This window comes from Oncorhynchus nerka, linkage group LG7 (genome assembly GCF_034236695.1).
Source record: "Oncorhynchus nerka isolate Pitt River linkage group LG7, Oner_Uvic_2.0, whole genome shotgun sequence".
In the NCBI taxonomy this organism is placed as follows: domain Eukaryota; kingdom Metazoa; phylum Chordata; class Actinopteri; order Salmoniformes; family Salmonidae; genus Oncorhynchus; species Oncorhynchus nerka.
The window spans coordinates 69,049,588-69,076,981 of NC_088402.1; the positions used below are offsets into that span (position 1 = coordinate 69,049,588).

Sequence of the window (27,394 nt, forward strand, 5' to 3'; positions counted from 1 at the left end):
CTCTCTCTCTCTCTCACTCCCATCTCCTGCTTTAAGAGACCTAGTCCATGTACTTATTCTCTTTCCCGCTCTGTTTCTTACCGCTCACCTTTATTTCTTATCTGTTGTTTTTGTTCCTATATTTCTTCTCATCTCTCGGTTGACAGGGTGTTAACAGTGTAATATCTGCCCTGCAGCATAAGTTCAATCTAAAACACAGATCAATAGGTTTTTCTCACTTGAACTTAAAAACATCAGCTCCCTCAGATCTACTGTAGAACCATACTTACGTCATCCTGAGGAAATACGGAGTTCATTTGCCTTGATTTGATCTGTTCACACATCATTAAAGCCTCAGACACAGCATACACTCCCATTAATCATGTTAATAACAGCCCTCGATCACTGGGGCCCGCCCAAGGCTACAAAGCAGATAGGTTGACCTGCCGGCCTGCTGTTGTGGTTGACCTGCCGGCCTGCTGTTGTGGTTGACCTGCCGGCCTGCTGTTGTGGTTGACCTGCCGGCCTGCTGTTGTGGCCTCTCAACTTTCATAGACCAGGAAGGGTCCAACAGCTTGGCTAGTTAACCAAGCTGCTGGGGATATTCTGCCCTTGCTAACGGATCGAACATAACGCACTCAGTAAATCTACAAAGTGTGTCCTGATGGACAGTGGAGCTGACGGCTGATGGCGAGGAGCAGGTTTGGATGCGTGCGTGTGCGCACTGGAGAGAGAGAAAGTGTGTTTGTGAGGCTGACAGGATTAGAGTAGGTCTGGCAGAGGAGCTTGTGTGTCTCAGAGACCTATGACAGGCAGGGGCGAAGACGGTGACCCCAGGGTCTGAAATGAAAATAAACTTGCCGCATCGACAACAGCGCAGGGCAGCCAATCAGAGAGCTGAGGCTGCATAATTGTCAACATCAGGAGCTCAGGTAGGTTAAGACATGAGGTGGCAGCTTCCGTACAGCACAGGGACAGGTCAGAACTGAGCAGCACACCGTTAGAAAAAGGCAGACAGAATCTCAGCAACAAATACAGACTGTCCTATAGGCCAGGGGTTCCCAAACATTTTACTTCGTGAACCACCAATGAAAACATACCCAAACCAAAATAATAAATAAAGAATTGATTTATAAAAACTTCTGATTGAAAACATTTAACTGATAGATTTTCCTGTGACCGATTTTAAGAAATGTAATGTATAATAATGAAATTACTAAATTACATCCAGCGACCCAGTTTGAGACACACTGTAAACAAAATAACTGCAGTTGTATAAAACATAAAAGGTGGTGAATATCACTCCATGTGGGTACATTAGCTTCTGGAAAAAGACAAATATACAGCTGAAGTCAGAAGTTTACATACACTTAGGTTGGAGTCATTAAAACTCGTTTTTCAACCACTCCACAAATTTCTTGTTAACAAACTATAGTTTTGGTAAGTCGATTAGAACATCTACTTTGTGCATGACAAGTCATTTTTCCAACAATTGTTTACAGACAAATTATTTTACTTATAATTCACTGTCTCACAATTCCAGTGGGTCAAAAGTTTACATATACTAAGTTGACTATGCCTTTAAACAGCTTGGAAAATTCCGGAAAATTGTCATGGCTTTAGAAGCTTCTGATTGGCTAATTGACATCATTTGAGTCAATTGGAGGTGTACCCGTGGATGTATTTCAAGGCCTACCTTCAAAATCAGTGCCTCTTTGCTTGACATCATGGGAAAATCAAAAGAAATCAGCCAAGACCTCAGAAAAATAATTGTAGACCTCCACAAGTCTGGTTCATCCTTGGGAGCAATTTCCAAATGCCTGAAGGTACCACGTTCATCTGTACAAACAATAGCATGCAAGTATAAACACCATGGGACCACGCAGGAGTCATACCGCTCAGGAAGTGCAAATCGATCCCAGAACAACAGCAGAGGACCTTTTTTGTGTTGTTGAATTTTACCCCTTTTTCTCCCCAATTTTCGTGATATCCAATTGTTGTAGTAGCTACTATCTTGTCTCATCGCTACAACTCCCGTACGGGCTCGGGAGAGACGAAGGTTGAAAGTCATGCGTCCTCCGATACACAACCCAACCAGCCGTACTGCGTCTTAACACAGCGCGCATCCAACCCGGACCAATGTGTCGGAGGGTACACCGTGCACCTGGCAACCTTGGTTAGCGCTCACTGCGCCCGGCCCGCCACAGGAGTCGCTGGTGCGCGATGAGACAAGGACATCCCTACCGACCAAGCCATCCCTAACCCGGACGACGCTAGGCCAATTGTGCGTCGCCCCACGGACCTCCCGGTCGCGGCCGGTTACGACAGAGCCTGGGCGCGAACCCAGGGACTCTGATGGCACAGCTGGCGCTGCAGTACAGCGCCCTTAACCACTGCGCCACCCGGGAGGCCCCAGCAGAGGACCTTGTGAAGATGCTGGAGGAAACAGGTACAAAAGTATCTATATCCACAGTAAAACGAGTCCTATATCGACATAACCTGAAAGGCCGCTCAGCAAGGAAGAAGCCACTGCTCCAAAACCACCATAAAAAAGCCAGACTACGGTTTGCAGCTGCACATGGGGACAAAGATTGTACTTGAACTGTTTGGCCATAATGACCATCGTTATGTTTGGAGGAAAAAGGGGGAGGCTTGCAAGCGAAGAACACCACCTGCTTTGCTGCAGGAGGGCATGGTGCACTTCACAAATAGATGGAATCATGAGGATGGACAATTATATGGATATATTGAAGCAACATCTCAGGACATCAGTCAGGAAGTTAAAGCTTGGTCACAAATGGGTCTTCCAAATGGACAATGAGCCCAAGCATACTTCCAAAGTTGTGGCAAAATGGCTTAAGGACAACAAAGTCAAGGTATTGGAGTGGCCATCGCAAAGCCCTGACCTCAATCCCATAGAACATTTGTGGGCAGAAGTGAAAAAGCGTGTGCAAGCAAGGAGGCCTACAGACCTGACTCAGTTACACCAGCTCTGTCAGGAGGAATGGGCCAACATTCACCCAACTTATTGTGGAAGCTTGCAGAAGGCTACCCGAAACATTTGACCCAAGTTAAATAATTCAAAAGGCAATGCTACCAAATACTAATTGAGTGTATGTAAACTTCTGACCCACTGGGAATGTGATGAAAGAAATAAACACTGAAATAAATCACTCTACTTATTCTGACATGTCACATTCTTAAAATAAAGTGGTGATCCTAACTGACCTAAGACAGTGAATTTTTACTAGGATTAAATGTTGGGAATTGTGAAAAACAGAGTTTAAATGTATTTGGCTAAGGTGTATGTAAACTTCCGACTTCAGCTGTACCTAATACATTTGGGGTGGGCAATAGACACTGGAGCATTTACTCTAAAGGGAAAGTCTGCATAAAGCAGTCCAACACATTCAACACAGGCTGGAGGTGTAAACTGCTGCAGGACAGGTGGAGGCCAGAGGGAGGGTTGAAGGTTCACTCCTTCCTTCCCAAGGCTGTCAGTGGGGCTTTGGGAATAATGCCCAGACTTTAACACAAAAGCCTCCATTGGAGGTCTATGCCAAGTCTGGGCTACAGAGAAGGGAGCGCACAGCGAGAAAACAGCATTAAAAGTTTCTGAGGTCTAAAACCGACCCTGGTCGTACTGCAACATCAATCCGGCATCAGACACGCTACCCTAACCAGCGCATTCTCATCGCTCCCTGTCTCTTTCTCTCTCTCTTTCTCCCTCCAACCTTTTTCTTTTGTGCTAAATGCAGGAAAGCTCAAAACATCTATCACCATCAAAGTCAGGGCCTCTCTCTCTCTCTCTCTCTCTAAATTACTTGAGAATCCAGCGGAGCGTGGAGACGGATCAGGCAATCTCAACTCATTATCCGAGACAGGGACAATGGTGGGCACCTCCTAGCCTCACGCGCTCCCCTCCCCAGACGCCTCCGCTCTGGCCTCAGACATCCCCTCTCGAATAAGGCCTGCCTCTGTTCCTCCCCTCTAACCATCACCTTAACCCAAGCCCATCTTCACCAAACAGAGGGGGAGATACACAACAGACACACACACCTGAAGATGCCTTTTCTTGCTGAGCATTAATACGGCAGTGTGTGAGGTCTGCAGTGGGTCTGGACGGTCAGCCTCCTCCTACACTAACTTCAATGAAATCATACAGTAACTAGACTACACCCATTTCAGACCTGCAAACAATATGTTTACATGACCCCCTTTCAAACAAACCCTTATTGACCACTTATTTGCAGGTATACCCAGTTTATACAGATCAGTGGGTAACTGGCAAATTGGGAGGGGGGGGGGGGGGGGTGTTGTTAAACCATGGGGGCTGTTTGTATTTCTATTTCGGGAAGTGTTTATTAATTTACTTGCAAAAAAATCAGAGAACCAGTCCCACAGAAACGATAGCTATATTTTGGTTACAGGCTCTGTAAAAATTCAGGAATCATGACTAGATCTTCAGGTGGGTTTTATATTCCCCCTACACCTTTCAGACGGACAGAGAAGCTGGTATAAAAATGCAGGCATGGTAAATTAGACGGATTTTGGTGTGTGTATGAAAGGGATACCAGCATTTCATAGGAAAGTCTTCTGGTTCCACACCATGTTTACATCAAACTGGCCTCAGACATGGATAGAAAACACTCCAAGATGATGATGTTCACTGCTCTGCAAATTCAATATACTTTAAAATGACTAAAACCAAATCTTTTAGATAAAAGAGGCTGAATCCCAAATCACCCCTTCCCCTCGCCCCTCCATTTGCGAGCGCCTCCGCCATATGCACAAGTGCCCCAAAGCTGAGGGAGTGAAAATGATGGAAGGTTTAGGGGCTTATTAGACCCTCCGATTGCCACTTGGACCGAGCCAGCTACTCCGCCGGCTTCACAGTGGTATCCCATAACCACCTTATTTTTTTAGATGCGGAATTTCACACAAAATAATGGAGAGGCATGCCTAATTATAAGCCACCTGTATTTGCTTGTGTCTGATTTCAAGGCTTGGCATATATGAAATACCTCCCAAAATAAATGTTAAACTGTTACTGGTTCTTCTCTAGGTTCCTGTCTTTCTAGGGAGTTTTTCCTAGCCATCGTGCTAAGTCACATCTACATTGCTTGCTGGTTGGGGTTTTAGGCTGGTTTTCTGTATAAGCACTTTGTGACATCTGCTGATGTAAAAAGGGCTTCATAAATACATTTGATTGATTGATTGATGATAGAGGTTTATATATCTTGTAAAACGATAGGGGATATTTTTCCATTAGAATTTCATGCTTGTTTTATTACTTAAATGCGGAATATGAACTGAATTCAATAAAGTCACGCGTGTGTCCCGAAGTTGAAAGGTTAATTTGATCTCCTCGTCGCTCTTGAATTCCCCCTCTGAGTTTTGTCAGCAACACGTGACAACGGAGGGCCCTCCAAGCGAGTTGGTAAGGACGAGGGGCTGGTTTGGGATTCACACAGTCTCTTCAAAAGGTATCCCCGACTTCAAACCTCTATCTAGTTGGGCTAATGTAGAGAGAAAGTTCCTTGTTGGCTCAGATTGGTGCGATGGAATGGCACGCACATGCACAGGGCTGGAGGAGAGGAGGTTCACAGAGCTGATTAGCACATGCTTTATGAGTACTTGCAATGCAAGGAGCTGGAACGCCCTGGAGCTTTCCTCGGTGTAGAGCCAGAGCAGACCAGAACAGTGCAGTACGTGGCATGTATATATTATCAAGTGCACTTTCAACTCTTACAGTAGAATATCATGCTGCTAGTACACAAACTTCAAGGAACTATCTCTATATCTAGGGGTAGCACTCTTGTGAAGAGGAGGCTATAAAACTGTAAGGGAGCCAGATTTGACTTGGGGGCTAGAAACCTCTTTACTTTGACTACTGCATACACTCCTGTAGACAAGTTCCAGCATCCCCATAGCGATGGAACTTAAGCTTACGGGTGTTTTAATGATGCATCGTTCCTACAACGACCGAAGATGTAACATGCGGTTCCCAAAACACCACATAGAGAGAACGCTGAAATTCATTTCAATATGATAGAAATATGTAGCCTATACTGTATTGATCTTTGCAGTCATCTCGGTTTTCATTTGAAGCCTCTTTTTATCCTAGGATTGTAAAAATTGCAATTGGTAACTTTGTATTTGTAGTCGATTTCGCTCTGACGATATCGTCAGTCACAGCGAGACCGATAAACTTGATTCTGTGATTAGCAGATATCTTCTGTGAACAGTATAAAGTGATGCAGATAAGCATCTAACAACGCACTTAGCTGTTCTACGAGTGGTCTGAGGTAGTCGGTGAATAACAAGCGCTTTCAAGTGCGACTTTAGTAATGATGGCTTTTGGGAAACAGCTCTGAGATTTACCGATGCTCAGACGAAGGTTCTAATGATGAACTTTGCCTTAAGTTGCTTTTGGGAAACAGCTCTGAGATTTAACGATGCTCAGACAAAGGTTATAATGATGAACTTTGCCTTAAGTTGCTTTTGGGAAACAGCTCTGAGATTTAACGATGCTCAGACGAAGGTTCTAATGATGAAATTAGCCTTAAGATGCTTTTGGGAAACAGCTCTGAGATTTAACGATGCTCAGACGAAGGTTCTAATGATGAACTTTGCCTTAAGATGCTTTTGGGAAACAGCTCTGAGATTTAACGATGCTCAGGCGAAGGTTCTAATGATGAAATTAGCCTTAAGATGCTTTTGGGAAACAGCTCTGAGATTTAACGATGCTCAGACGAAGGTTCTAATGATGAAATTAGCCTTAAGATGCATTTGGGAAACAGCTCTGGTTATTTGAAGCAGGGACAAAAATACAGTTTTATATATACTGGATGTGGTTGGGTAAAAAAGATGAACCGGTGAATTGACTATAAAATATATTTAGCTATTTGTGTAGAAAGAGGTCATGAAAACCTCCAGGCATCTACTGAATGAAAGCCTATAGTGAACACTGACCTTCTTGGCTGCGTCAATGCACTGCATGTACGTTTTGGCCAGGTCTGAGCATTGCAATGTCTGCTCCCGGTTCTCCTTGTAGCAGTTGAGGATCTGGGACTGCAGGTTGATGCACACAGGCTCTGTGTTCCTTGCTCTGTGGACACACACAGGTCAGGGGTCAGCCCAAAGGTCATCAAAGAGAAACAGCTTAATGATTTGTATTAGAACACAGCAAGCAACATGTCCAACATTACTACAGTGTATGATCAGTGACATTGTATTTTTGTGAAAATCATTTCATGTGATTGATGCAGTGACGAGCCGTCATTCAGGTTTTGAGCCCCACATGCTTTGAGCCTCACCTGTTTAAAACAAATTATACAATAATAATAATACATTTTTTAAAAAGCCTGTTTTGCAAGTCATTCTGGCATTAATTCGTGTCACATATCAGTTTAGCAAACAATGTAAAAAAAATGGTCAAATGTCAAAATGTCCTTGAGTTATTAATAAAGAAGCATACAAGCCTAGCTCAGTGCTTTCTGTGGTAGAGGGGCAGCCAGGGAAAACACAGCGTGTAGGCACGGTTCACCTTCTCTGGTTGTGCGGGGATTGGCACAGTTTGCGAGCAAACTGATGCACTGTCCACAGGACATGTTGATGCCACTGAACCAAGGCAGAAAAACCTTAACACTGCACACGTGATGGAGGCATGCGACATAAACCGCTGCTCATGTGCAAGAAAGGTTTCGGAAAGAGACCACTTAATTGCGTCAAAGTTGGTAGACAGCAATTTTCCCCCCAGTATGTACATTCCTTTCCGACTGCAGAACACGTGTGCTACCTCAATTTACACACAATACCCCATAATGACAAAGCAAAAAAAGTTATACATTTTAGCAAATTTATACAAAAAAAAAAAAACTGAAATATTACATTTACATAAGTATTCAGACCCTTTACTCAGTACTTTGTTGAAGCACCTTTTGCAGCGATTACTGCATCGAGTCTTCTTGGGTATGATGCTACAAGCTTGGCACACCTGTATTTGGGGAGTTTCTCCCATTCTTCTCTGCAGATCCTCTCAAGCTCTGTCAGGTTGGATGGGAAGCATTGCTGCACAGCTTTTCAGGTCTCTCCAGAGATGTTAGATCGGGTTTAAATCCGAGCTCTAGCTGGGTTGTCTTGGCTGTGTGTTTAGGGTCGTTGTCCTGTTGGAAGGTGAACCTTTGCTCCAGTTTGAGGTCCTGAACGCTCTGGAGCAGGTTTTCATCAAGGATGTCTCTGTACTATGCTCTGTTTATCTTTGCCTCGATCCTGACTAGTCTCCTACTGTAGTCCCTCCCGCTGAAAAACATCCCCACAGGATTTACCACCAGACTTCACCATAGGGATGGTGCCAGGTTTCCTCCAGACGTGACACTTGGCATTCAGGCCAAAGAGTTCAATCTTGGTTTCATCAGACCAGAGAATCTTGTTTCTCATGGTCTGAGAGTCTTTAGGTGCCTTTTGGCAAACTGCAAACGGGCTGTCATGTGCCTTTTACTGAGGGGTGGCTTCCGTCTGGCCACTCTACCATAAAGGCATGATTGGTGGTGAGCTGCAGAGGGGGTTGTCCTCCCATCTCCATAGAGGAACTCTGGAGCTCTGTCAAGTTCTTGGCCACCTCCCTGACTAAGACCCTTCTCCCCAGTTTGCTCAGTTTGGCCAGCTCTAGGAAGAGTCTTGGTGGTTCCAAAACTTCTTCCATTTAAGAATGATATAACTGTTTCTTGGGTCTGAACCATCAATGGGATACTATATAATTTTTGGGTCACTTAACCCAGGTCGGGATACTATATAATGTTGTTGGGTCTGTAACCATGAGGAGGGGATACTATATAATGTTGTTGGGTCTGTAACCATCAACTGGAGGGCCTATATAATGTTGTTGGGTCTGTAACCAGAGGAAGGGATACAATAATTGAATTTTGGGTCTGTAACCATGAGGAAGATGATACTATATAATGTTGTTGGGTCTGTAACCATGAGGAGGGGATAATGTATAATGTTGTTGGGTCTGTAACCATGAGGAGGGGATACTATATAATGTTGTTGGGTCTGTAACCATGAGGAAGGGATACTATAAATGTTGTTGGGTCTGTAACCATGAGGAGGGGATAATGTATAATGTTGTTGGGTCTGTAACCATCAGGAGGGGATACTATATATATGTTGTTGGGTCTGTAACCATGAGGAGGGGATACTATATAATGTTGTTGGGTCTGTAACCATGAGGAGGGGATACTATATAATGTTGTTGGGTCTGTAACCATGAGGTGGGATACTATATAATGTTTTTGGGTCTGTAACCATGATATTGGGATAATGTATAATGTTGTTGGGTCTGTAACCATGAGGAGGGGATACTATATAATGTTGTTGGCACTGTAACCATGAGGGGATAATGTATAATGTTGTCAGGTCTGGAACCATGAGGGGATACTATATAATGTTGTTGGGTCTGTAACCATGAGGAGGGGATAATGTATAATGTTGTTGGGTCTGTAACCATGAGGAGGGGATACTATATAATGTTGTTGGGTCTGTAACCATGAGGAGGGGATACTATATAATGTTGTTGGGTCTGTAACCATGAGGAGGATACTATATAATGTTGTTGGGTCTGTAACCATGAGGAAGGGATACTATATAATGTTGTTGGGTCTGTAACCATGAGGAGGGGATAATGTATAATGTTGTTGGATCTGTAACCATGAGGAGGGGATACTATATAAATGTTGTTGGGTCTGTAACCATGAGGGGATAATGTATAATGTTGTCAGGTCTGGAACCATGAGGGGATACTATATAATGTTGTTGGGTCTGTAACCATGAGGAGGGGATAATGTATAATGTTGTTGGGTCTGTAACCATGAGGAGGGGATACTATATAATGTTGTTGGGTCTGTAACCATGAGGAGGGGATACTATATAATGTTGTTGGGTCTGTAAACATGAGGAAGGGATACTATATAATGTTGTTGGGTCTGTAACCATGAGGGGATAATGTATAATGTTGTTGGGTCTGTAACCATGAGGAGGGGATACTATATAATGTTGTTGGGTCTGTAACCATGAGGAGGGGATACTATATAATGTTGTTGGGTCTGTAACCATGAGGAGGGGATACTATATAATGTTGTTGGGTCTGTAACCATGAGGAGGGGATACTATATAATGTTGTTGGGTCTGTAACCATGAGGAGGGGATACTATATAATGTTGTTGGGTCTGTAACCATGAGGAAGGGATACTATATAATAATGTTGGGTCTGTAACCATGAGGAGGGGATAATGTATAATGTTGTTGGGTCTGTAACCATGAGGAGGGGATACTATATAATGTTGTTGGGTCTGTAACCATGAGGAAGGGATACTATATAATGTTGTTGGGTCTGTAACCATGAGGAGGGGATAATGTATAATGTTGTTGGGTCTGTAACCATCAGGAGGGGATACTATATAATGTTGTTGGGTCTGTAACCATCAGGAGGGGATACTATATAATGTTGTTGGGTCTGTAACCATGAGGAGGGGATACTATATAATGTTGTTGGGTCTGTAACCATGAGGAGGGGATAATGTATAATGTTGTTGGGTCTGTAACCATGAGGAGGGGATACTATATAATGTTGTTGGCACTGTAACCATGAGGGGATAATGTATAATGTTGTTGGGTCTGGAACCATGAGGAAGGGGATACTATATAATGTTGTTGGGTCTGTAACCATGAGGAGGGGATACTATATAATGTTGTTGGGTCTGTAACCATGAGGAGGGGATACTATATAATGTTGTTGGGTCTGTAAACATCAGGAGGGGATACTATATAATGTTGTTGGGTCTGTAACCATGAGGAGGGGATACTATATAATGTTGTTGGGTCTGTAACCATGAGGAAGGGATACTATATAATGTTGTTGGGTCTGTAACCATGAGGAGGGGATAATGTATAATGTTGTTGGGTCTGTAACCATGAGGAGGGGATACTATATAATGTTGTTGGCACTGTAACCATGAGGGGGGATAATGTATAATGTTGTTGGGTCTGGAACCATGAGGGGGGATACTATATAATGTTGTTGGGTCTGTAACCATGAGGAGGGGATACTATATAATGTTGTTGGGTCTGTAACCATGAGGAGGGGATACTATATAATGTTGTTGGGTCTGTAAACATCAGGAGGGGATACTATATAATGTTGTTGGGTCTGTAACCATGAGGAGGGGATACTATATAATGTTGTTGGGTCTGTAACCATGAGGAAGGGATACTATATAATGTTGTTGGGTCTGTAACCATGAGGAGGGGATAATGTATAATGTTGTTGGGTCTGTAACCATGAGGAGGGGATACTATATAATGTTGTTGGGTCTGTAACCATGAGGAAGGGATACTATATAATGTTGTTGGGTCTGTAACCATGAGGGGATAATGTATAATGTTGTTGGGTCTGTAACCATGAGGAGGGGATACTATATAATGTTGTTGGGTCTGTAACCATCAGGAGGGGATACTATATAATGTTGTTGGGTCTGTAACCATGAGGAGGGGATACTATATAATGTTGTTGGGTCTGTAACCATCAGGAGGGGATACTATATAATGTTGTTGGGTCTGTAACCATGAGGAGGGGATACTATATAATGTTGTTGGGTCTGTAACCATGAGGAAGGGATACTATATAATGTTGTTGGGTCTGTAACCATGAGGAGGGGATAATGTATAATGTTGTTGGGTCTGTAACCATGAGGAGGGGATACTATATAATGTTGTTGGCACTGTAACCATGAGGGGATAATGTATAATGTTGTCAGGTCTGGAACCATGAGGGGATACTATATAATGTTGTTGGGTCTGTAACCATGAGGAGGGGATAATGTATAATGTTGTTGGGTCTGTAACCATGAGGAGGGGATACTATATAATGTTGTTGGGTCTGTAACCATCAGGAGGGGATACTATATAATGTTGTTGGGTCTGTAACCATGAGGAGGGGATACTATATAATGTTGTTGGGTCTGTAACCATGAGGAAGGGATACTATATAATGTTGTTGGGTCTGTAACCATGAGGAGGGGATAATGTATAATGTTGTTGGGTCTGTAACCATGAGGAGGGGATAATGTATAATGTTGTTGGGTCTGTAACCATGAGGAGGGGATACTATATAATGTTGTTGGGTCTGTAACCATGAGGGGATAATGTATAATGTTGTTGGGTCTGGAACCATGAGGAGGATACTATATAATGTTGTTGGGTCTGTAACCATGATGAGGGGATACTATATAATGTTGTTGGGTCTGTAACCATGAGGAGGGGATACTATATAATGTTGTTGGGTCTGTAAACATGAGGAAGGGATACTATATAATGTTGTTGGGTCTGTAACCATGAGGGGATAATGTATAATGTTGTTGGGTCTGTAACCATGAGGAGGGGATACTATATAATGTTGTTGGGTCTGTAACCATCAGGAGGGGATACTATATAATGTTGTTGGGTCTGTAACCATCAGGAGGGGATACTATATAATGTTGTTGGGTCTGTAACCATCAGGAGGGGATACTATATAATGTTGTTGGGTCTGTAACCATGAGGAGGGGATACTATATAATGTTGTTGGGTCTGTAACCATCAGGAGGGGATACTATATAATGTTGTTGGGTCTGTAACCATGAGGAGGGGATACTATATAATGTTGTTGGGTCTGTAACCATGAGGAAGGGATACTATATAATGTTGTTGGGTCTGTAACCATGAGGAGGGGATAATGTATAATGTTGTTGGGTCTGTAACCATGAGGAGGGGATACTATATAATGTTGTTGGCACTGTAACCATGAGGGGATAATGTATAATGTTGTCAGGTCTGGAACCATGAGGGGATACTATATAATGTTGTTGGGTCTGTAACCATGAGGAGGGGATACTATATAATGTTGTTGGGTCTGTAACCATGAGGAGGGGATACTATATAATGTTGTTGGGTCTGTAACCATGAGGAGGGGATACTATATAATGTTGTTGGGTCTGTAACCATGAGGAAGGGATACTATATAATGTTGTTGGGTCTGTAACCATGAGGAGGGGATAATGTATAATGTTGTTGGGTCTGTAACCATGAGGAGGGGATACTATATAATGTTGTTGGGTCTGTAACCATGAGGAAGGGATACTATATAATGTTGTTGGGTCTGTAACCATGAGGAGGGGATAATGTATAATGTTGTTGGGTCTGTAACCATCAGGAGGGGATACTATATAATGTTGTTGGGTCTGTAACCATCAGGAGGGGATACTATATAATGTTGTTGGGTCTGTAACCATGAGGAGGATACTATATAATGTTGTTGGGTCTGTAACCATGAGGAGGGGATACTATATAATGTTGTTGGGTCTGTAACCATGAGGAGGGGATACTATATAATGTTGTTGGGTCTGTAACCATCAGGAGGGGATACTATATAATGTTGTTGGGTCTGTAACCATGAGGAGGGGATACTATATAATGTTGTTGGGTCTGTAACCATGAGGAGGGGATACTATATAATGTTGTTGGGTCTGTAACCATGAGGAGGGGATAATGTATAATGTTGGGTCTGGAACCATGAGGGGATACTATATAATGTTGTTGGGTCTGTAACCATGAGGGGGATAATGTATAATGTTGTTGGGTCTGTAACCATCAGGAGGGGATACTATATAATGTTGTTGGGTCTGTAACCATGAGGAGGGGATACTATATAATGTTGTTGGGTCTGTAACCATCAGGAGGGGATACTATATAATGTTGTTGGGTCTGTAACCATCAGGAGGGGATACTATATAATGTTGTTGGGTCTGTAACCATCAGGAGGGATACTATATAATGTTGTTGGGTCTGTAACCATGAGGAGGGGATACTATATAATGTTGTTGGGTCTGTAACCATCAGGAGGGGATACTATATAATGTTGTTGGGTCTGTAACCATGAGGAGGGGATACTATATAATGTTGTTGGGTCTGTAACCATGAGGAGGGGATACTGTATAATGTTGTTTGGTCTGTAACCATCAGGAGGGGATACTATATAATGTTGTTGGGTCTGTAACCATGAGGAAGGGATACTATATAATGTTGTTGGGTCTGTAACCATGAGGAGGGGATACTATATAATGTTGTTGGGTCTGTAACCATGAGGAGGGGATACTATATAATGTTGTTGGGTCTGTAACCATGAGGAAGGGATACTATATAATGTTGTTGGGTCTGTAACCCTGAGGAGGGGATACTGTATAATGTTGTTGGGTCTGTAACCATCAGGAGGGGATACTATATAATGTTGTTGGGTCTGTAACCATCAGGAGGGGATACTATATAATGTTGTTGGGTCTGTAACCATCAGGAGGGGATACTATATAATGTTGTTGGGTCTGTAACCATGAGGAGGGGATACTATATAATGTTGTTGGGTCTGTAACCATCAGGAGGGGATACTATATAATGTTGTTGGGTCTGTAACCATCAGGAGGGGATACTATATAATGTTGTTGGGTCTGTAACCATGAGGAGGGGATACTATATAATGTTGTTGGGTCTGTAACCATGAGGAGGGGATACTATATAATGTTGTTGGGTCTGTAACCATGAGGAGGGGATACTATATAATGTTGTTGGGTCTGTAACCATGAGGAGGGGATACTATATAATGTTGTTGGGTCTGTAACCATGAGGAGGGGATACTATATAATGTTGTTGGGTCTGTAACCATGAGGAGGGGATACTATATAATGTTGTTGGGTCTGTAACCATGAGGAGGGGATACTATATAATGTTGTTGGGTCTGTAACCATGAGGAGGGATACTATATAATGTTGTTGGGTCTGTAACCATGAGGAAGGGATACTATATAATGTTGTTGGGTCTGTAACCATGAGGAGGGGATAATGTATAATGTTGTTGGGTCTGTAACCATGAGGAGGGGATACTATATAATGTTGTTGGGTCTGTAACCATGAGGAAGGGATACTATATAATGTTGTTGGGTCTGTAACCATGAGGGGATAATGTATAATGTTGTTGGGTCTGTAACCATCAGGAGGGGATACTATATAATGTTGTTGGGTCTGTAACCATGAGGAGGGGATAATGTATAATGTTGTTGGGTCTGTAACCATGAGGAGGGGATACTATATAAAGTTGTTGGCACTGTAACCATGAGGGGATAATGTATAATGTTGTCAGGTCTGGAACCATGAGGGGATACTATATAATGTTGTTGGGTCTGTAACCATGAGGAGGGGATAATGTATAATGTTGTTGGGTCTGTAACCATGAGGAGGGGATACTATATAATGTTGTTGGGTCTGTAACCATGAGGAGGGGATACTATATAATGTTGTTGGGTCTGTAACCATGAGGAGGGGATACTATATAATGTTGTTGGGTCTGTAACCATGAGGAAGGGATACTATATAATGTTGTTGGGTCTGTAACCATGAGGAGGGGATAATGTATAATGTTGTTGGGTCTGTAACCATGAGGAGGGGATACTATATAATGTTGTTGGGTCTGTAACCATGAGGGGATAATGTATAATGTTGTCAGGTGTGGAACCATGAGGGGATACTATATAATGTTGTTGGGTCTGTAACCATGAGGAGGGGATAATGTATAATGTTGTTGGGTCTGTAACCATGAGGAGGGGATACTATATAATGTTGTTGGGTCTGTAACCATCAGGAGGGGATAATGTATAATGTTGTTGGGTCTGTAACCATGAGGAGGGGATACTATATAATGTTGTTGGGTCTGTAACCATGAGGAAGGGATACTATATAATGTTGTTGGGTCTGTAACCATCAGGAGGGGATAATGTATAATGTTGTTGGGTCTGTAACCATGAGGAGGGGATACTATATAATGTTGTTGGGTCTGTAACCATCAGGAGGGGATAATGTATAATGTTGTTGGGTCTGTAACCATGAGGAGGGGATACTATATAATGTTGTTGGGTCTGTAACCATGAGGAAGGGATACTATATAATGTTGTTGGGTCTGTAACCATGGGGAGGGGATACTATATAATGTTGTTGGGTCTGTAACCATGAGGGGATAATGTATAATGTTGTCAGGTCTGGAACCATGAGGGGATACTATATAATGTTGTTGGGTCTGTAACCATGAGGAGGGGATAATGTATAATGTTGTTGGGTCTGTAACCATCAGGAGGGGATACTATATAATGTTGTTGGGTCTGTAACCATGAGGAGGGGATACTATATAATGTTGTTGGGTCTGTAACCATCAGGAGGGGATACTATATAATGTTGTTGGGTCTGTAACCATCAGGAGGGGATACTATATAATGTTGTTGGGTCTGTAACCATGAGGAGGGGATACTATATAATGTTGTTGGGTCTGTAACCATGAGGAGGGGATACTATATAATGTTGTTGGGTCTGTAACCATCAGGAGGGGATACTATATAATGTTGTTGGGTCTGTAACCATGAGGAGGGGATACTATATAATGTTGTTGGGTCTGTAACCATGAGGAGGGGATACTGTATAATGTTGTTTGGTCTGTAACCATCAGGAGGGGATACTATATAATGTTGTTGGGTCTGTAACCATGAGGAAGGGATACTATATAATGTTGTTGGGTCTGTAACCATGAGGAGGGGATACTATATAATGTTGTTGGGTCTGTAACCATGAGGAGGGGATACTATATAATGTTGTTGGGTCTGTAACCATGAGGAAGGGATACTATATAATGTTGTTGGGTCTGTAACCCTGAGGAGGGGATACTGTATAATGTTGTTGGGTCTGTAACCATCAGGAGGGGATACTATATAATGTTGTTGGGTCTGTAACCATCAGGAGGGATACTATATAATGTTGTTGGGTCTGTAACCATCAGGAGGGGATACTATATAATGTTGTTGGGTCTGTAACCATGAGGAGGGGATACTATATAATGTTGTTGGGTCTGTAACCATCAGGAGGGGATACTATATAATGTTGTTGGGTCTGTAACCATCAGGAGGGGATACTATATAATGTTGTTGGGTCTGTAACCATGAGGAGGGGATACTATATAATGTTGTTGGGTCTGTAACCATCAGGAGGGGATACTATATAATGTTGTTGGGTCTGTAACCATGAGGAGGGGATACTATATAATGTTGTTGGGTCTGTAACCATCAGGAGGGGATACTATATAATGTTGTTGGGTCTGTAACCATGAGGAGGGGATACTATATAATGTTGTTGGGTCTGTAACCATGAGGAGGGGATACTATATAATGTTGTTGGGTCTGTAACCATGAGGAGGGGATACTATATAATGTTGTTGGGTCTGTAACCATGAGGAGGGGATACTATATAATGTTGTTGGGTCTGTAACCATGAGGAGGGGATACTATATAATGTTGTTGGGTCTGTAACCATGAGGAAGGGATACTATATAATGTTGTTGGGTCTGTAACCATGAGGAAGGGATACTATATAATGTTGTTGGGTCTGTAACCATGAGGAGGGATAATGTATAATGTTGTTGGGTCTGTAACCATGAGGAGGGGATACTATATAATGTTGTTGGGTCTGTAACCATGAGGAAGGGATACTATATAATGTTGTTGGGTCTGTAACCATGAGGAGGATAATGTATAATGTTGTTGGGTCTGTAACCATCAGGAGGGGATACTATATAATGTTGTTGGGTCTGTAACCATGAGGAGGGGATAATGTATAATGTTGTTGGGTCTGTAACCATGAGGAGGGGATACTATATAAAGTTGTTGGCACTGTAACCATGAGGGGATAATGTATAATGTTGTCAGGTCTGGAACCATGAGGGGATACTATATAATGTTGTTGGGTCTGTAACCATGAGGAGGGGATAATGTATAATGTTGTTGGGTCTGTAACCATCAGGAGGGGATACTATATAATGTTGTTGGGTCTGTAACCATGAGGAGGGGATACTATATAATGTTGTTGGGTCTGTAACCATGAGGAGGGGATACTATATAATGTTGTTGGGTCTGTAACCATGAGGAAGGGATACTATATAATGTTGTTGGGTCTGTAACCATGAGGAGGGGATAATGTATAATGTTGTTGGGTCTGTAACCATGAGGAGGGGATACTATATAATGTTGTTGGCACTGTAACCATGAGGGGATAATGTATAATGTTGTCAGGTGTGGAACCATGAGGGGATACTATATAATGTTGTTGGGTCTGTAACCATGAGGAGGGGATAATGTATAATGTTGTTGGGTCTGTAACCATGAGGAGGGGATACTATATAATGTTGTTGGGTCTGTAACCATCAGGAGGGGATAATGTATAATGTTGTTGGGTCTGTAACCATGAGGAGGGGATACTATATAATGTTGTTGGGTCTGTAACCATGAGGAAGGGATACTATATAATGTTGTTGGGTCTGTAACCATCAGGAGGGGATAATGTATAATGTTGTTGGGTCTGTAACCATGAGGAGGGGATACTATATAATGTTGTTGGGTCTGTAACCATCAGGAGGGGATAATGTATAATGTTGTTGGGTCTGTAACCATGAGGAGGGGATACTATATAATGTTGTTGGGTCTGTAACCATGAGGAGGGGATACTATATAATGTTGTTGGGTCTGTAACCATGAGGAGGGGATACTATATAATGTTGTTGGGTCTGTAACCATGAGGGGATAATGTATAATGTTGTCAGGTCTGGAACCATGAGGGGATACTATATAATGTTGTTGGGTCTGTAACCATGAGGAGGGGATAATGTATAATGTTGTTGGGTCTGTAACCATCAGGAGGGGATACTATATAATGTTGTTGGGTCTGTAACCATGAGGAGGGGATACTATATAATGTTGTTGGGTCTGTAACCATCAGGAGGGGATACTATATAATGTTGTTGGGTCTGTAACCATCAGGAGGGGATACTATATAATGTTGTTGGGTCTGTAACCATCAGGAGGGGATACTATATAATGTTGTTGGGTCTGTAACCATGAGGAGGGGATACTATATAATGTTGTTGGGTCTGTAACCATCAGGAGGGGATACTATATAATGTTGTTGGGTCTGTAACCATGAGGAGGGGATACTATATAATGTTGTTGGGTCTGTAACCATGAGGAGGGGATACTGTATATGTTGTTTGGTCTGTAACCATCAGGAGGGGATACTATATAATGTTGTTGGGTCTGTAACCATGAGGAAGGGATACTATATAATGTTGTTGGGTCTGTAACCATGAGGAGGGGATACTATATAATGTTGTTGGGTCTGTAACCATGAGGAGGGGATACTATATAATGTTGTTGGGTCTGTAACCATGAGGAGGGATACTATATAATGTTGTTGGGTCTGTAACCCTGAGGAGGGGATACTGTATAATGTTGTTGGGTCTGTAACCATCAGGAGGGGATACTATATAATGTTGTTGGGTCTGTAACCATCAGGAGGGGATACTATATAATGTTGTTGGGTCTGTAACCATCAGGAGGGGATACTATATAATGTTGTTGGGTCTGTAACCATGAGGAGGGGATACTATATAATGTTGTTGGGTCTGTAACCATCAGGAGGGGATACTATATAATGTTGTTGGGTCTGTAACCATCAGGAGGGGATACTATATAATGTTGTTGGGTCTGTAACCATGAGGAGGGGATACTATATAATGTTGTTGGGTCTGTAACCATCAGGAGGGGATACTATATAATGTTGTTGGGTCTGTAACCATGAGGAGGGGATACTATATAATGTTGTTGGGTCTGTAACCATGAGGAGGGGATACTATATAATGTTGTTGGGTCTGTAACCATGAGGAGGGGATACTATATAATGTTGTTGGGTCTGTAACCATGAGGAGGGGATACTATATAATGTTGTTGGGTCTGTAACCATGAGGAGGGGATACTATATAATGTTGTTGGGTCTGTAACCATGAGGAAGGGATACTATATAATGTTGTTGGGTCTGTAACCATGAGGAAGGGATACTATATAATGTTGTTGGGTCTGTAACCATGAGGAGGGGATAATGTATAATGTTGTTGGGTCTGTAACCATGAGGAGGGGATACTATATAATGTTGTTGGGTCTGTAACCATGAGGAAGGGATACTATATAATGTTGTTGGGTCTGTAACCATGAGGGGATAATGTATAATGTTGTTGGGTCTGTAACCATCAGGAGGGGATACTATATAATGTTGTTGGGTCTGTAACCATGAGGAGGGGATAATGTATAATGTTGTTGGGTCTGTAACCATGAGGAGGGGATACTATATAAAGTTGTTGGGTCACTGTAACCATGAGGGGATAATGTATAATGTTGTCAGGTCTGGAACCATGAGGGGATACTATATAATGTTGTTGGGTCTGTAACCATGAGGAGGGGATAATGTATAATGTTGTTGGGTCTGTAACCATCAGGAGGGATACTATATAATGTTGTTGGGTCTGTAACCATGAGGAGGGGATACTATATAATGTTGTTGGGTCTGTAACCATGAGGAGGGGATACTATATAATGTTGTTGGGTCTGTAACCATGAGGAAGGGATACTATATAATGTTGTTGGGTCTGTAACCATGAGGAGGGGATAATGTATAATGTTGTTGGGTCTGTAACCATGAGGAGGGATACTATATAATGTTGTTGGCACTGTAACCATGAGGGGATAATGTATAATGTTGTCAGGTCTGGAACCATGAGGGGATACTATATAATGTTGTTGGGTCTGTAACCATGAGGAGGGGATAATGTATAATGTTGTTGGGTCTGTAACCATGAGGAGGGGATACTATATAATGTTGTTGGGTCTGTAACCATCAGGAGGGGATAATGTATAATGTTGTTGGGTCTGTAACCATGAGGAGGGGATACTATATAATGTTGTTGGGTCTGTAACCATGAGGAAGGGATACTATATAATGTTGTTGGGTCTGTAACCATCAGGAGGGGATAATGTATAATGTTGTTGGGTCTGTAACCATGAGGAGGATACTATATAATGTTGTTGGGTCTGTAACCATCAGGAGGGGATAATGTATAATGTTGTTGGGTCTGTAACCATGAGGAGGGGATACTATATAATGTTGTTGGGTCTGTAACCATGAGGAAGGGATACTATATAATGTTGTTGGGTCTGTAACCATGAGGAGGGGATAATGTATAATGTTGTTGGGTCTGTAACCATGAGGAGGGGATATTATATAATGTTGTTGGGTCTGTAACCATGAGGAAGGGATACTATATAATGTTGTTGGGTCTGTAACCATGAGGAGGGGATAATGTATAATGTTGTTGGGTCTGTAACCATCAGGAGGGGATACTATATAATGTTGTTGGGTCTGTAACCATCAGGAGGGGATACTATATAATGTTGTTGGGTCTGTAACCATGAGGAGGGGATACTATATAATGTTGTTGGGTCTGTAACCATGAGGAGGGGATACTATATAATGTTGTTGGGTCTGTAACCATGAGGAGGGGATACTATATAATGTTGTTGGGTCTGTAACCATGAGGAAGGGATACTATATAATGTTGTTGGGTCTGTAACCATGAGGAAGGGATACTATATAATGTTGTTGGGTCTGTAACCATGAGGAGGGGATAATGTATAATGTTGTTGGGTCTGTAACCATGAGGAGGGGATACTATATAATGTTGTTGGGTCTGTAACCATGAGGGGATAATGTATAATGTTGTCAGGTCTGGAACCATGAGGGGATACTATATAATGTTGTTGGGTCTGTAACCATGAGGAGGGGATAATGTATAATGTTGTTGGGTCTGTAACCATCAGGAGGGGATACTATATAATGTTGTTGGGTCTGTAACCATGAGGAGGGGATACTATATAATGTTGTTGGGTCTGTAACCATCAGGAGGGGATACTATATAATGTTGTTGGGTCTGTAACCATCAGGAGGGGATACTATATAATGTTGTTGGGTCTGTAACCATCAGGAGGGGATACTATATAATGTTGTTGGGTCTGTAACCATCATAATGGAGGGGATACTATATAATGTTGTTGGGTCTGTAACCATGAGGAGGGGATACTATATAATGTTGTTGGGTCTGTAACCATCAGGAGGATACTATATAATGTTGTTGGGTCTGTAACCATGAGGAGGGGATACTATATAATGTTGTTGGGTCTGTAACCATCAGGAGGGGATACTATATAATGTTGTTGGGTCTGTAACCATCAGGAGGGGATACTATATAATGTTGTTGGGTCTGTAACCATGAGGAGGGGATACTATATAATGTTGTTGGGTCTGTAACCATCAGGAGGGGATACTATATAATGTTGTTGGGTCTGTAACCATGAGGAGGGGATACTATATAATGTTGTTGGGTCTGTAACCCTGAGGAGAGGATACTGTATAATGTTGTTTGGTCTGTAACCATCAGGAGGGGATACTATATAATGTTGTTGGGTCTGTAACCATGAGGAAGGGATACTATATAATGTTGTTGGGTCTGTAACCATGAGGAGGGGGATACTGTATAATGTTGTTGGGTCTGTAACCATGAGGAGGGGATACTATATAATGTTGTTGGGTCTGTAACCATGAGGAAGGGATACTATATAATGTTGTTGGGTCTGTAACCCTGAGGAGGGGATACTGTATAATGTTGTTTGGTCTGTAACCATCAGGAGGGGATACTATATAATGTTGTTGGGTCTGTAACCATGAGGAAGGGATACTATATAATGTTGTTGGGTCTGTAACCATGAGGAGGGGATACTGTATAATGTTGTTGGGTCTATAATCATGAGGAGGGGATACTATATAATGTTGTTGGGTCTGTAACCATGAGGAAGGGATACTATATAATGTTGTTGGGTCTGTAACCCTGAGGAGGGGATACTGTATAATGTTGTTGGGTCTGTAACCATGAGGAGAGGATATTATATAATGTTGTTGGGTCTGTAACCATGAGGAGGGGATACTATATAATGTTGTTGGGTCTGTAACCATGAGGAGGGGATACTATATAATGTTGTTGGGTCTGTAACCATGAGGAGGGGATACTATATAATGTTGTTGGGTCTGTAACCATGAGGAGGGGATACTATATAATGTTGTTGGGTCTGTAACCATGTTTGCCAGTGACAGTCTCTTCCCATTCAAATATTTCTGTTCCACAAAAGGTTCACTAATAGACCCATGTAATTCCAGTTGATATTGCAAGGGTTGTTTTGTTTGTGCAATCTGTGTGTTGGTATATTGGCTATAAAAGTGGATTATTTTCCTTCCTTTTTAGACTACATAATAAAAATGGTTGGCTAACCGCTGCGTCCGCGTCTCTCTCTCTTCCATTATGTGTGGTGGCTTAAAGAAGAGTAAAGTTACATTTACTGAACATAAATATAAGAATGTTGATGTATGGTTCAAAAGTCAAAAAGTAATGTCGACATTTGTTATTATTGAAGGAGAATGGGTTCTTATCGAGTTACACAAATCCACTAGGAGTCAGTAGAAACCATATTTATTTAAAGCTGCAATATGTACATAGAAATGGGAGTTATAGATCTGTCATTCTCATTGAAACCAAGTCTAAGAAGCGGTCTTTCTATTCTTCAGTTTTCATTTTTGTATTTTCTACTTTCGGTTTAGTACATCATCTTCAAACCGCTGAAAATATAATATTCTGGATTATGGAAAAGATATTGCACAGCAGTTTATATGGTACAACGATTCTCTAAACTATACTTGCTAAAATTCAAATAGATCACCTAATTTTAGTTTATTTGACAAAACAAGTAACCAGGAAATGGCAGAGAGATTTCTGCATAGTGCATCTTTCAGCAAATCAGCCATATCAGTAGCTCAATGAAGTGTTTTCGCTGCCAGACAAGGCTCCGCTGATAGCCAGGTGTAGCGGTGGTAAGGATTCACTCCGTCGTGGTGTAAAGAAATCTCTGCTGTTGGGACAGCTTTATGTGGCCCTAACAGTTTGTGGGCACCATTTGTCAACGTTATAGTGCATTTCATCTATTGTTTACTGTTGTGTAGTAGCGTCGCTGGCATGCACCTAAAAAAAATATGTTGGTTGAATTTGCCCCACCAAGATTTACATGCTAAAACCTCCACTGGATTGATGTGAAGGACACTTTAAGACAATAAAATGTTCTAAGTTAATAAGAAAGCTAAATGGCAACCACTATTCTTGATTCATCTACATTATAACTGTTTCCACATTGTACATGAAAAGAAACCTCCCGTCTCACACAAACACACTCAAAACATTTTTCTTTTCTTTTGTTCTGCTGTATTATTGACTATGTTTTGTTTATTCCATGTGTAACTCTGTGTTGTTGTATGTGTCGAACTGCTTTGCTTTATCTTGACCAGGTCGCAGTTGTAAATGAGAACTTGTTCTCAACTAGCCTACCTGGTTAAATAAAGGTGAAATAAATAATACAAATATTTCACATTACATACCAATACACAAACATATTTCACATTACATACCAATACACACAAACATACACTCATATTTCACATTACATACCAATACACACAAACATACACTCATATTTCACATTACATACCAATACACACAAACATACACTCATATTTCACATTACATACCAATACACACAAACATACACTCATTTTATTTACCAATACATTACACTCATATTTCACATTACATACCAATACACACAAACATACACTCATATTTCACATTACATACCAATACACACAAACATACACTCATATTTCACATTACATACCAATACACACAAACATATTTCACATTACATACCAATACACACAAACATACACTCATATTTCACATTACATACAATTATTTCATTACATAAATACACACAAACATATTTCACATTACATACCAATACACACAAACATATTTCACTTACATATTTTTCACATTACATACCAATACACACAAACATACACTCATATTTCACATTACATACCAATACACACAAACATATTTCAATACATTTTCACATACCAATACACACAAACATACACTCATATTTCACATTACATACCAATACACAATTTCACATTACATACCAATACACAAAACATATTTCACATTACATACAATATTTTCACATTACATACCAATACACACAAACATATTTCACATTACATACCAATACACACAAACATATTTCACATTACATACCAATACACACAAACATATTTCACATTACATACCAATACACACAAACATACACTCATATTTCACATTACATACCAATACACACAAACATATTTCACATTACATACCAATACACAAACATATTTCACATTACATACCAATACACACAAACATACACTCATATTTCACATTACATACCAATACACACAAACATATTTCACATTACATACCAATACACACAAACATATTTCACATTACATACCAATACACACAAACATATTTCACATTACATACCAATACACAACCACATATTTCACATTACATACCAATACACACAAACATATTTCACATTACATACCAATACACACAAACACACACATTCATATTTCACATTACATACCTATACACACAAACACACACTCATATTTCACATTACATACCAATACACACACCAACATCCCCCAGTGTGTACAAATGTCTCCCTCTCCATCCTGCGGACACTTTAGTGGAATGAATAGGTGGGGAGAGACAGGTTCAACTGAATTACTGGCAGAGAGGATATTCACTAATAGAGCCGGTGACAAGCGCGGCATTGACTAATACAACGATGATAAATAACCTGATACTGTGGCTAGAGGAGGCAGGGACACACGGTCACCCTAGCAACCTTTCAGCAGTGATGTCATTGAGCCCCCAAGATTCCCATAGACACAGACAGAGTAAACGGTTTATGTTTGTGTCTTCCGAAAGATGTTGACTTTAATATGGAGGGCTGCTTAGTACAGTACAACCTCTTTCTATCAACCATAACCAGCGTACGGCTACAGATTACAAACGGTGCAGAAATGAATAAATCATTCCTAATTGAACGAATCAAAATGAGCTGATCAAATCAGGCTGAATTCAGAGATTGAATTAGCTTGTTGTAATATGATATGTGATATGTAACATAATTGGTCTCTGCATTCCGATTTCCCAGTGATGGAACTTTGTGGCAGATTCATTGCCAGGTTGCCATGCTTAATGAAATTTGATTGATTATGCAAAGTCATGTGCATTAAACCCTCCTATCCTCTCCCTCTCTCTCTGCAATGCACTCCAACAGCTACTCTCAGAGGACCGTTTGACACGGCGCTTAATTGAAACCCGAATTAAAACCTGGGCTCAGCTTTGATTCGGCGTGCAAGCCAACCCCGGCATTTCAATTAAAACACATCCAAGGCTCCCATCACATCACGCAGCATATTACCAAGCAGCAGAGCGATATGCTATCGCTAGCGTTTCCTTGTGAGTTGCTTGTCTTATCTGAACGGTTAAGAGGAGAGAAGAAAAATACGAAGGATGGGAAATAAATCTCCATCAACAGCCCATCAAGGCGTGTTTAAGGGAGGATGAGTCCGTGTATCTGATCCCCGTTTTACCCAACGCTGAAGCTCTTCCTTCCTCTGTTTAATAACGACAGCGGCAGAGAAAAAGACTAAAGCAACGCTCTTCTTTGCGCTGGTAAGATAAGGAACTCTCCTTTAATTTAAAATAAACTGCCTTCATCAGGGAAGGAAGCTCCAGATAGCGCAGCAGGTTTATTAAAGGGGCCTGAAGCAGAAAATTGGTTTGCCGCAGCCAAAGCTGAACCGAATTGAACCAAATTGAAGGCGAGGTCTTAAATAAAAATATTAACTGAGCCGCTTAGGCCGCTTTGAGTGAAGCAGGCTGTGCATATGAGCAGTAATTTCGGAATTCAAAATCTCTAAGTAAATATAACGGAACACAGAGATTAGGCCTTAATTACTGCAGATTTCAATTATTTTTAATCTCCTCCAGAGAACGCGCAGTGGAAAAACAAAGGCTGACTTCTGAAAGTCTGCCGAGCTTAGAGAGGCAAAGGGAGAAATGAAAGACTAGAAATCAAATGGAAAGAGGAAAAACAACCACAAAAGGTTCCATTAGCAAGCTTGCAATATGTATATTCAAATCAATAGAAATGCTAAGCAGCACAAACAAACTCCAAAACGAGTTGCTGTGTTGAATGTGATTGGCTGAGGGCAGAGGTTGTGTGTGTGCTAGTTCTGTAACTCATAGCTGATCAGGTGCTATCAGAAGGAGTCAGAGGAGAGGCACCCATATCTCTACGCTGCTGCTGCTGTTGTGGGCAACCAGCGCTCACTCAAATGTCAGAGAGAGTAGCTACTGCATCGCCTGGAGATAACTCTGATCTGCCATCCTCAGCCAAGCCACAGCAGAT

At 41.5% G+C, this 27,394-nt stretch overlaps 1 protein-coding gene across 2 annotated transcripts in view; it reads right to left on the minus strand.

Annotated features, from left to right (window-relative positions):
* The window catches only part of chchd6a (coiled-coil-helix-coiled-coil-helix domain containing 6a), a 76,882-nt gene that overhangs the window by 11,513 nt on the left and 37,975 nt on the right, over nt 1-27,394 (minus strand). For both annotated transcript variants that reach the window (XM_029664720.2, XM_029664721.2), the window contains one exon: nt 6,955-7,090. In XM_029664720.2, the coding sequence (XP_029520580.1) occupies nt 6,955-7,090 (136 nt within the window). The remainder of the gene's footprint in view (nt 1-6,954; nt 7,091-27,394) is intronic.